General features: G+C 41.0%; 1 protein-coding gene across 2 annotated transcripts in view; it reads right to left on the bottom strand.

Moving 5' to 3' along the window:
• Positions 1–711: 711 nt before the first annotated feature.
• Positions 712–12,845, bottom strand: part of kcnab1b (potassium voltage-gated channel subfamily A regulatory beta subunit 1b) — a 37,032-nt gene continuing 24,898 nt past the window's right edge. For both annotated transcript variants that reach the window (XM_020105314.2, XM_020105298.2), the window contains exons 7-14: positions 11,451–11,494; positions 7,674–7,760; positions 2,575–2,660; positions 2,034–2,154; positions 1,828–1,922; positions 1,351–1,471; positions 1,105–1,193; positions 712–997 (exon numbers count right to left, since the gene is read on the bottom strand). In XM_020105314.2, coding sequence (XP_019960873.2) covers positions 908–997; positions 1,105–1,193; positions 1,351–1,471; positions 1,828–1,922; positions 2,034–2,154; positions 2,575–2,660; positions 7,674–7,760; positions 11,451–11,494 — 733 coding nt within the window. In that variant the 3' untranslated portion in view covers positions 712–907. The remainder of the gene's footprint in view (positions 998–1,104; positions 1,194–1,350; positions 1,472–1,827; positions 1,923–2,033; positions 2,155–2,574; positions 2,661–7,673; positions 7,761–11,450; positions 11,495–12,845) is intronic.

Genomic DNA, 12,845 nt, shown 5'->3' with positions numbered 1-12,845 from the left:
CATAGCTGCTTCATTAGGAAAATATATAACAGTCAGTACGGATGATTTCGAACATATTTTAGCTTAACTTTGCTCTCATGGTATGAGCGACAGCACTGAGAGCGGAACTTCGGTTCCTTCAGTCCTGAAACGATTCATCATGTTGACAGGCAAGCACCAGCTGCAGTGGGGAGTGTCAGCATATCATCCAGTCTGCTGAGACCCATCCCAATTACACACATCATCGTTGTTTTTTTCTTCACATCACAAACATCTAGAAAGGTAGACTTCTGCAAAACTGGGTACATTTTGATACAGATCGACTACTTTGGTGTGTCGGTTACTGCACTGCCATGAGGTTATGTGATGCTTTTACAGCAGCAAGAGTCTCTTAAGTCTTATTTACCTAATGCATCAACACCCATATTCTCATAAGTAATTAAAGCAAGATTTGTGTCTCAAAAATGTAGGTTAATCCTTTGCTTCTTTGAATTTGTGGTTCACCAGCACATGTTAAGCACATGTTTTTTGAGTGGAGGAGAATTTCGATCCACAAATAATTTTGCAGGATCCTGTAACTGTTGTTCAGACCGAGTCATGGCGGCTGGCTGCTAAAGCTGGAGCATGCATGCTTTTGTCAAGTAACTCACTTTACAATAATGAGCACTGGTTGATATTCCTACAGACAAGGAGCCAAGCAGAACACACACACACACACACACACACACACACACACACACACACACACACACACACACACACACACACACACACACACACACACACACACACACACACACAGACACAGACACACACAGTCGTACAAGCACACAAGGAAAGTTGGGCACATGTTTATGGTGCCATGGCTGTGAGGAGTGAACTTTCAGAAGCTTTTGGAGCATAGTTTACTATTGAGGGGGGGTTCATCCTAATGGTGGTAGTCCCTTTTACTGTGAGGACGATTTCCCAGAATATGATCAACCTCTGTGGCGATGCCTGCCGTCATCTTTGTAATAACCTGTGGTCCAGAAAACAAAGGAAGAGCACACGATCAGTGCTGTTTGACAATACCACATAATGACATGATTATCCAAAATAGGATACTATAGGAAATTGTCTTAATACTTGAATTGCTCCCAGATTCTCTGTTAGTTGCGTCGGATTAGATGATCCCAGCAGCACTGAGCTCACTCCCTCGTTCCTCAGGCACCAGGCTGCAGAGAAAGAAATTTGTACAGTTGCACTTGTGGTATCAAGGTATGAGGCAGTATTTAGAGACACACTGAATTTGGTATTTAGCAGCACTTTCTATCGTTGCCTTCACAGGAAATACAAAGTTGTGGGTCTCAGGGTGTTAAAGTTGTCTCTTACCTATGGCTAGCTGTGGCAAAGTACATCCAAGCTTCTCTGCAATATGCGTCAGTTCCTTCAGCTTGGCTTGTTGTTTTCTTCCATCTTCACTCGTTATTTTCTCCCTCAACCACTGGTATGGCTACAGGAGCAGTATAAAATGAAATCATTACTACTAAGAAGTCCCTCTGTAGAGCTAAAACTTCTGCAGTCCCCTGATAAAAACAAATTTGTAATCCACTTGATCCAGATTTTTAGTTGAATCTGCACCACATTGCAAATCTGCCCCTGATCTGGATGCAAACCAAAATGTAATTCTTCTTTGGATCATATCCCACTAACTAACAAACAAAAAGACAAAATCATTGGCGCAGTTAATCACACCTAAAACAGGCAATAATAATAACACAACCATATAATGGTTGTAGTAGCTTGATTTAAGTGAAAGACTTTGAACATATACCACTATAAGTTGCTCTAATGAAATTTAATTTGTACCTTCATCGACGCCCTGGAGGATTCTGGGATGCCGTTTTCATACTTTCCAGTGATGATTCCACAGGCCAGAGGGGACCAAGAGACCACACCCACACCTGGGGTACAAGGGAAACCATTGAGCAACATGGATACATAAATCTATCACAGCCATAAATCTATTTAAATAATTCTCAACATCATGAGAAACATTCTCACTGTAGACTCACCTATCTTATGGTAGAGCTCTGGTAGCTGAGTTTCCACTTTGTCCCTCTGGAAGAAATGGTACTCAGCTTGCTCACATACAGGTGGAATGAGATTAAACTGCCTGGCCACAGAATACGCCTCCTGATTGAATGTGATTAGGGAACAAAAAGAAAAGAGACATGTTCAAGGAGGAGGAAAGGAAATACTGACTTTAATGCTAAAAGAGATTTTTTTGGTTAATGGAGCTGGTAGTTTAGAGAGGGCGAAATGGAGCTTCACATTTAACAACCTTTTCCTGAAATCTTTCAGGAAACATAAACGTTTTGAATGTATTACTAATTAAGAAAGCAAATATGTATTTTTATTTAAAATATTATTACAGAGATAGCAAAGAATAATGATTTTTAAAAAACATATTTTTAAGTAACATAAAATCTCTAGCACCTAGTAGAGTCCAGTTTCTCAAGAACTATTCGTCATGGGATTTTTTTTTGTGCAAAGCTCGTCCTTATCTCAGTTTTTTGTGACAACATGAAAAATGATTTGTTTTGCATCACTCACCATGATCTCCATAGCGGACCACCGTGATGTCCCCCAGTACATGGACATCCCCTGGTTGATCACATGTGTCATTGCTCTTACGATCTCTGTCAAATGTCAAAGAGCAGATAGATTGTCAATAACTGAACAGCGGATGGCGCCACAATTTCAAATTTATGTAACAGTACTGATACTGTATAAGTTGAATTGAAACATCACAACTCACATTATTTTCACAAGAGAATTTGATTCAGTTGATTTTTCATCAGATAATTATATATAAAACTGCTTTTGAGGAAGATTTAAAGATTACTTCAACAACTTTAATAAAAAAAAATAATAACAACAACAACAATAATAATAATAATAATAATGGTAATAATTATAATATTTATTTTCATAGCACTTTTTCTTTCTTTCTTCCATGCTTTACAAGGAAGAAATGATACCAGACAGGTAGACAAAATTAAATAATAGATAGAAAGAATAAAACAATCCTTAAAGTCACCACCTTCAGGAAAGTAAAAGCAAAGTGGATCATTGAAATGCATGTGAGTGTATTGTAACAAAGGCTCGCCTCCATTTAAACTCATGTGTAAGCATAAATGACTCGCTGGGCTCACACTAATGACCAAGTGCCGCAGGGGTTAAATGAAGAGACGCAGCCAGCCTTGGCAAAATGTCGCTCGTGCAGTTTAACAAGTTACAACTGAACAAGCTGAGGCCACAGTGCACTCTGGTGTGTATTTGTGCCTCAGGATGCAGCAGAGGAGTAATAGTGGGTGGAATAGAGGATAAACAAAATTGTATTCAATAAAAACTGCATTAAAGTAGTTTCTCAAAGGAGTTTTAAAGAAGATCTGCTATAGGAGGAGGAAACACAGTAATTATTGAACTATTATTTTGAATGTGTATCTTGCTTAAACTCTCTAATTCCCAAAGAAAACAAAAATAACAGTATGAAGTAATTCATATGATTGGTTTTGTCTGTAATTGCTTGCTTCAGCTTATAATTAGCATGAATTCCATTAATGAAACATCGGCTGTAATTAGTTCAGTGCAAATTCTGGGTGGAAAGTATGAAGAGTGAAAATGAGGATGAAGAGATGAGACCACAGGAGAGTGTGATTAAAAAAAGAGCAATTCCTTTTCATCAGTGCTTCTCTCTCTGGACTGAATTGTTGCTCAGTGAGAGACAGAGAGCAAGTGTGTGTGTGGGTGAAGCAGGTGGGAGAGTAGAGGAATAACAGTGCATCTGCTCCGTAAAGCAAGAGAGAGGAGCGAGAGATTCGGAGGGATGCATGAGGACAGATAGAAAAACTTGTGAACCAAGTAGGAACCATGGAGGCATACACTGTTCACAAGAGTTTGTGAATATATGAATAATCCACCTCGGTGCCGGGAGGGCGAGGACGACAACTCAATTCACAGCAACGACCATGCTAGGCTTAACATTATGTGACTTTCCACATGGGTGCAATGAATCATCGAGTCCAACAGCAGAGGCTCAGGTGAGATGTCCAAAACACCATCAGCACCCCACTCACAGAAACCCACTGCAACTTTTCAAGTAATGATGTGGGTATGAACAGCATGTACTGTGTTATAATGACATTGGTGTACAATTTAAATCAGAATATCCCTGCAACTCTCATAAATGTACACGAAGCTGTGATGCAAACAAAGCCTCTCTATCATCCCCTGGTGGGTGGCTGTAGAAAGGTCATAAACCTCTCCTCCTCCACGTTAACAGACGGGACATGCGCCTGACTAGTCAAACATTTTCTTTGATGCTATAAAAAACTAGAGATGTTCCGATAATGATTCCAATACTTGAACTTTGCGTATCAGGCTACTGGTCCGATACCACTGCATTTGAAAAAACAACAATGTATAAACGTATTTTAGCAGAGTCATGCTACTAACCCTGTATCTATGATTGCTAGTGTCGTAATTGGAAACACATGGAGCTTTCAAGCATGACATATTGCCAAATTGCTGACATTTTAGCGAGCTCAAGCTAATGTGACACTACTGGCAATCACTTCTAAAAACGGCACTCACCAGTGGCAGTGTGGCCCACCTACTTTTTGAAGCGGAGAAAAACGAGGACAATTTCGGTGAAAAAGAAAATTGCAGTTTTATCTGGGTGAAAGTAAAATACTTCAAAGAAGTACCATTGGATTTATTTGTCTACTCATTTTCAGCAGGACTCGTGACATTTCGGATGCTGATGTCAGTATTGAAACATCTCTGACTAGGGTGAACCATCAGGATTGACCGACTAGTGATTGGTCGATTGCATGTATCACTGGGACGTCAATACCGTAGCTCTATTCTGATTCCTATACTGCGCAGATCAAATGTCTTGCCACAAGATGGCATTCAGATATTTTGGCTCCATTGGAGGAGGAAGTGGAGATATGTTGTCCATCTTGCACTCTGTTCCAGTTTTGTATGTGCTTACAAAAATATCAAATACTGTAAATAGAATATTGCACAGAACTACTAATGATGTTTCATGTTGTTACAGCAAAAAAAACATGTGTGTGTTCTGTTTTTTGTGAGCGCATGCATGAGATGTGTGTAAAATTCTGGGAAACTATGAGTGTTAAATTCACCATCGAGTCCTGATTCATTATTGCACATTTGCAAACTTCTTGGCTGCTGTGGGCAATATCAGCTTGTCCTTGAGCCGTCTCACAGCAGCAATATGGCACAGAGTCATGAACATGTGGTCAAAACTGCAGCCAGCAGGTATCACAGGGTGTGAAAGAAAACATTCAACACACACTGATCTCCATATTTGTTTAGGCAAGTGTCTATGAGGAAGTCTCTGGAGAAAGCGTCATTCTGAGTGTTTTTTGAAAGCAAAGCTACTGCTCATCCTTCTCGTGCATTCACACAGGCCTGTGTCGATCGTGGGAGAGAAGATTTTGATTGTGCACAAATGCTGCTGAACGTATTGAGGGAAAGTCCTGACTCGATGTGGTTTTGATTTGTGTTTAGTATGCTGCCGGAGTCCCATTTCACTTGATTCTCCAGTGAAAAGCCCTTTGGCTAGAGGGATTATTATAAAGTCTATTTATTGATGCCATGTCTGCTCTTTTCCTCTGCCTCTGTATTCTTTATTCACTGTGTCTGGGGGATTTTCATTTTTGCTCAACTGAATGGATTCAATTTGCTTGATATTGCTTTGTCAAATGAAAAAATCATGTTGACTGACTGGGTAGAAACATTGTGACTCGGATGGTTTGCTCTTCAGAATGAAACAACAAATCAACTATTGTGCAGATGCTCCTGCTTTAGGCACCATTTCAGCATAAAGTGAGGACCTTATGAACTCTATTATTTGGTGACATGTTTGATGAAATGGCAGCTCAGCCTGTGACCCCTTCAAGGAAAATGTCCATGTCGTCTCATCACTCTAAGTGACAGCAGCAACAGGACAATACAATAGGGATAATCAGTGAATGAAATCAGGGCCTCGCAAAAAAGGGAGGAGGTTGAATATTTTTTTAACATTTGTACCTTTTTTATTATTAAACTGGATACAAGCCAAAAAAGAAACAAATCAAGAAAACAAAACGGGAGGAGAGAAACCCACAAGAAGGGATGATGGGATTACGAAAGCATTGATGGTGACAAAGGAAGACTGCGGCCATGACATCACTTTTTTGTCCTCAAGGGTACACAAGTTGTCTCGCACAAAGTCAGAAGCAGTTAAAGTCACAGCAAAGGATGAATGCAAATCCTACAGAAATGCATGCACGCACACCTTGTCTGTTTGTTTTCATTTAGGCAACACAATCAAACACCAGTGATTTTTTATTGATGCGGTTAATCACGTTTAAGCTTCAGGAACACGTGGGTGTGTGAATCAATTCCTCGGACGTGTGCATAGCAAGTCCTACGTATACTGCAAATGCCCACAGAGGTAGAGGCAGAGTGGAGATCTCACTTTATCGTATATTGGCGCTGCTGCTCTAAAAGATAACTCATTTAGGAAACTTTTAAGTGCTAATGCATGAAGATAGCCAGTGCTGTGTGCCTGTCTGTGCATACAGCCCTGCGCCCTGAACTTGTTAAAAGTGACAGACCGTCGACAGTGATTAATGATGGTGGCCTTACTCCACTGTAATGAAGGATGAAGCAATGTGCACAATGTTGTTACACTGATAAATGAACCAACAATGTTGCAGAGCTGCTGAAAGCACAACACACTCATACTGTATGGAGGATAAGTGTCTCTATGTTTATTTTCTATCCCCCCCATCCTTGATCAATCAATCCATAAATCAAATTAGACTTTGACGTCAGTTGTCAATAGTGATTTTACTTCATCTGCACAGACAGCTTAAAGTTTGATGGTGCTGGCTGGTCGGTCTGCCAGTCACCACCACTACCAGCAAGTTTCCTGGGAGAATAAGTATGACAGATTGGCTTCCCACAGTCTGCTCGCTCCCTGGGGATGAAGTATGGGGGGCAAAGGGGAAAGGCTGGAAAATATTTCTGTGAGACCAGTAGGGCTCCATCCTTTCAGTCGCCACTACCTGCGGACGAGAGTTTGTACTGTGGAACAGAAGAAGAGCTCAAGTATCTGTGGTGGCCACATCAAAAGAGAGTTAATTGAGGAAGAAACTGGAAGTGTGCAAAAGAAATTAATGGCGACATCAGTAAGATGTGTGTGAAAGGCAGCACTAGCGTGTTGAAGGGACAGAACGCACAGTAGGGCTTGTATCCAGCGAGACCGGCACAAAAATACACCAGCTTCCCCTGGGGGGGCAGATAATCCTACTTCTGAAGAACAGGGAGGGCTGGGAGCGGGTGCAGCTCAGACACCCTGTGGAAACTAGCAATCCCACAGAGACAGGGAGAGAGGGAGAGTGGTGGACTAAAATAGAGGAGGAGAGATGAGACGTGTGTGTGTGTGTGTGTGTGCGTGAGTCAGATGCACGCACAGAAAGACAAACCCCTTTGGACAAAGGCAGAGGTCGCCGGTCCAGCGAGGGCGGTGGTCCTGTCAGTATTTCTCACTTTCTCATGTTACAGAACAACATGCATTGTCGCCACCCCACCCCTCCGCCAGCCCCTCTGGGGTCTGGTCAGGACTCACTCACCCTCCATGGGAGTGTTGCCGTCTGGCCGGTTGGCAAAAACCACGTCCACATACTCAAGTTGCATCCTCTGGAGGGAGCCCCTTAAGCCTGAAGAGCAATGGAGGAAAGAATTTGAGAGATGTACACTATTTAAGAAAATAAATAGAATCATTATTTGTTTTTCAGAGTGCTGGAAAAGTGTCATCATCCAAACTGTACAATAACAATAAATAGGTCTATTCCCAATAAGATGATTTCTAAATACATATCCCATATACGCCAGGAGCTTTATCCTTCACTCATATTTACTGCTAATACCAATGGACGCTGCATGGTCCACTGGTAATAGCAGTCAACAAGATTTATCACTTGCTAACATGTATCAATGATACTGTGATAAGTCTCCTGGAGACTCACAGTATCATTGAGACATGTTAGCAAGTGATAAATCTTGTCCCTTGATACTTTTCAGACATGGACAGATTGGTCTGGATCTGCAGAGAAGACTTATTACCCCCTGCATATAAAACTAAACATCCCTGCCATGCGGATAAAATATATTTACAGTTTCATATAAAAATGTGACTGTTTTTGCAGCACGCTCAATTCATGGTGATGCCCCAAAACACTCTGCCCCCAGGTAAATGGAAAAATGGGGTAAATTGGATCCTGGGGGATTTGAGGTCAGCATGATCACAAACGTGGCAAAGGGACAGTTGACCACATGTGACTCAAAGCCCTCCAGCTGCAACTGGCCTGCAACATCTTTTGACAGAGCTCATGAGCAAATCTGAGTTGTCATATTCAGTCTGGTAAAGGGCCAAGGTTATGGGACTCTGAGTTCAGTCTTTCCAGCACAACAAAATACGACATTGTTCTCAAAATAACCTCAGACTTCAATAATCTGATTTCCCATCATCACCTGGAGGATGATTTCCTGTTTCTGGCCATTTTATCTAAGGAGATGATTGACCAGTAGAGATTGTTTGAGATTAATTAAAACCTCTTTGTGTAACAGAGTGATGGTTCTGCACATCATCAGCTGCTCATCCACTCAGAGTTGGGCAGATTAATCTGATACTCCAATTTTTTTCCCTCTTCAAGTTAATCACTGAATTATTAAGGCCAGTAAAAAGGAAAGCTGTCATTAGGCTGGAGGGTATCATGGTTCTATCAAAGACTGTATATAAAGATAGACAGCGCATCTCCACCTCCTCCTGTCCTGGATACGGGTGGTGCCGCCTTGCGCTCCTGATGTCAATTAGTACCAGAGTCTAGCGATTGTGGAGTGGAGCCACAGTAACAAGGTTCCAATACAATATGCTCTACCGATCACATCAGTCTCAGCCGCCAATCATGACATTTCACCCTATTTTTTTAATAGCACCGGATAATTAACTGTCAAAACTAAGAGAAATAAATATTTAATGTGTACTTTGACTTTTAAGTTTGGTCCATGTCCCATCTACAAACATGGAGGAGGTGGGGTTTATGACCTATACTGCAGCCAGTCACCAGGGGGCGAACATGGGGTTTTGGCTTTGCTTTAGGGAGCAGTCAATGAGGTGAAGCAGCTTTTGGTCACAGTCTTCCTCTTGTGAAATAAACAAAATAAATAAAATGCACATTTGACATTAAATTTGTTAAATGTAATCACCTTATAGAATTGGGTTGCTTGATAATCTTTTCTTTTTTTTCATTTAAGGTTACCGTCAAAAATATAGAGCTGCCTAATTTACTCAGCAACAATGTCAGAAACGGTCAGTATATCTCATTCACAGCGAGATTTTCAAAGGTCAGACAGAGAATTTCAGGATAAATCAGTGTCGAGCTGAGTTCACCCCACAATCTCCTGGAGAGAAGGAGTCTATGTGGATGAAAAAATAGGCACCACACCTGTGTGATCTTTTTTCCTGGTTATATAAATAAATGTTGTTTTGAAGGAGGAACCAAACAACTCAAAGACAAGAGGATAATGAGAAAGATGGAGGTCAGGAAAAAAAGGTTACGCTCATTTCTTTTCTCTTTGGTTCGGCTTTGAGCATCTGTTTGAGGAGCGACTCCATGCACTGAGGAGAGGAGGAGAGGGCAATGAACTAATGTCAGCAGATCAGACCCCTCTCACACACACAGAGAAGAACAGATGAAAGATGAAAAGCAAGCACAGGATGCTGTCACAAAGGAGGACAGCAGAGTAATACAGAGACACAGCACATTTGAGTGTGTGTGAGTGTGCGTGGCAGATAAGTGCCAGAGGCTTCTTCGTCACCCGCTAATCCCAGCTCTCCCCACCACCATTGGAACCACTTATTCCTTCTTCTGTCAACCGCACTCCCACAGTCCCAGAAACACCCATTACATGGATCTTAATCTGAGCCTGCACCATCATCACCAGCAGTTTCAGCTGTCTGGTGGATTAGCCGCAGTTCACTGACTTTGAATATTTTTGGAGCTGAGGGAAGATGATAAACTGCAAACCTACCGATATCTGCGATGACGAATAATGCATTTAATGATGCGTTCAACAAAAGTCTCTTTGAAACCATTAAACTGTCGAGGAATCCCTCAGAGTTTATCAGCACTGATCTGAGCTATTGGTCATTAAGTTTTGACAGAAACTCAAACCTAAATATCAGTGCACAGGTCTAATAATTAATTGGCTGGACATACAACAGGAAAACAGTGTCACCAAATGTTGGACTCAGCCAATTCATTAGCCTGTGGTGACATGTGCCACACCGGTGTTGACAGGGACACCTTTCTCTCACAGATGCTACTGATATCATGTGGACAGGCAAACTCAGTTCAACTAATTAGCAATGCCACCTTTACTTCCCCACTCTGTCAACAGCTCTCTCCCACTTCATCCATTTCCACTGGTCAAAAAAAAACAAAAAAACTCTGCAATTAGAATGCATAGTTGACATTCACTTCTGGATCAAAGAACTAAACGGGAACTTGACACCTGAAAGAAATTGATTTCTTCTCCTTTATTTGGCAGTCTGCACCTTTTCTTCCACAATGTCATGACGCACATTGAACTTCCTGGCGCATATGAACGTTTGTATACTTTTTATTTTTTATCTTGTGAACACATTTTTTTCTTTGTACCGTGCAAAACGCAACAATTAAGTGAGAGAGCTTCTCAGATTGCGCCTCGTTCTTTCAGAAAGGCAAACTTCTCTTACCGACTTTAGGACAGGAGTGTATCACCTTTATTTAGAGGTTTGCTCACGTTTAACATATCTGTGCATACCTGCTAGCTCAGCGTAAAAAAGGTAATTCTATTTCTCGTTCCTCGTCCTTTTATTCCAGCACTTTCTGATTACATTCCCCTTTCTATTCTTTCGGGGTAATGTTGCAGAGGCTGCAGTGAATGCTAATAATGTGAGAAAGAGCTGAGTCACTGCAGGAGGGGCAGCAGGCTGTGGACCGTATGGTGAGTTTTTTTGGAAGCGGGGCGGATCAGGCCAAGGTCAAAGGAAAAGTTTGTCATTACACGCACGAGCGAGGCCATAACTCTTCTGAAAGAGGAGTGAAGAGGGTAGCTGCGAAGTTTGTCACACTCTAGGTTGCAACAGTTTCTTAGAAAGTCACAGATTCCAAGTGAACAGACACAACTAATGAGATTTGATGTGAAATCGTCAAATCAAAATTCATCTGCTTGCATGTGCTGAGAAGAATCAAAGAGGGCGGGAGGAAAGGAGATAAAAGAGGGAGATTACAGGAGTGTAGCGGGGCTCCGAATAATGGGGTGATGTGAAGGACAAAGCGGAGGAGAGGAAATAGACTTGTTACCTTCAATGATGTGTTTTCTGTTGAGGCCTCTCTCTGTCTCTGCTCTACAACAGGAGGGAAAGAAGTGCATGTCACGAGTGTGAAGACACATTCCTGCCCATACATGAACTGAATCACATTAAAGCCTGCATACCAGAATACACATTACTGAAGACAATTACACCCACTGAACACTCCCCAGTGGGTCCAGAGAATAGACTGTGCAATGTCACTGATCACCTCCCAGTTTGCAGTTTTAATTATTATTCTGGATTGTTGCAGAAATTGAAAACTGTATACAATGAACATATTTAAGCTGTAATGCTTTTAAAATGTTTGTGTACCCTGGGTACTTGTAAACTTTTCAACCAACAGTTTCCATAGTTGTTATATATGTACATTAAGTTTTATACGGTACACAGTGTACTTTGCTTGGTTAATTACTTGCTAATATTACGTTTTACAGGCTATCATATTAATTCTATATATATAATATAATATATAATAAGAATATAATATTTTTTTATTGAAAACATATTTCTAGCATTGTTTGATCTACCACCATCTTAACCAATTACAGCATAAAAATGGTCTTTCAGATTCCTGTATCAGTAAAATAATGTAATTAAAATCATTGTATTATTGTGAACATGGAAGGAACGTTGTCTGTTTTGGTCTCTACCCCCTCCTGAGGCAAATATCTGACTTGATATCTGATAAATGCTCCATTATGTTAACTTGCTATAGTTAATACCCTTGTGTACTACTGTGAAAGTATCAGTGATTTATAAAATGTGTAACTGAAATCACTGTATTATTATAAACATAGGTCTCCATCACATCCTGAGTGAAATATCTGACTAGTTAGCTTATAAACGCTCCATTATGCTAACTCAGTTGTCGCTACCCTTGTGTAGCGCTGAGCCCGATGTGTACGATGCGACGCAGGTAAACAAAAACACAAACAAAGCATGCTTTTATGCTTCAGTGATATTTCATTAACCTCCCCTGTCATTACTCGATCTATAAGATTCTCCCTGTCCCTTTCTTTTTCTTTCCACTTCATTCCTTCAGTTTCTTTCTGCTCCTGTGTTTTTCCTGCTTTCTCAGTTGTCTGTTATTTGCCTCGTCTTTGCTTCATTTCACACTTTCTCTTTCTGCCTCTTCTTCCTGTGGCGTCCCAGCCTGCCATGGTTAATGATAATAATAATAATGTTTTACAAAAGGAACATGCAGTCTGTCCTCCACTTTTTCATGTCTCTGCAAAAGGGTAAGAAAAAGTGCAATAGATACTAAGTGTACATATATCTGTGTTTGGGCGATGAGATGCTTGACAACCCTCTCAGACGCTCACAGCTCATTCGGTCGGGGGTTAAGTAGTTGTTCTCTAAATCCATCCAGTGTGGAGACTGATTT

The sequence above is a fragment of the Paralichthys olivaceus genome, chromosome 16 (genome assembly GCF_024713975.1).
Source record: "Paralichthys olivaceus isolate ysfri-2021 chromosome 16, ASM2471397v2, whole genome shotgun sequence".
NCBI classification, from domain to species: domain Eukaryota; kingdom Metazoa; phylum Chordata; class Actinopteri; order Pleuronectiformes; family Paralichthyidae; genus Paralichthys; species Paralichthys olivaceus.
This window is presented reverse-complemented; position numbering and strand designations above follow the sequence as displayed.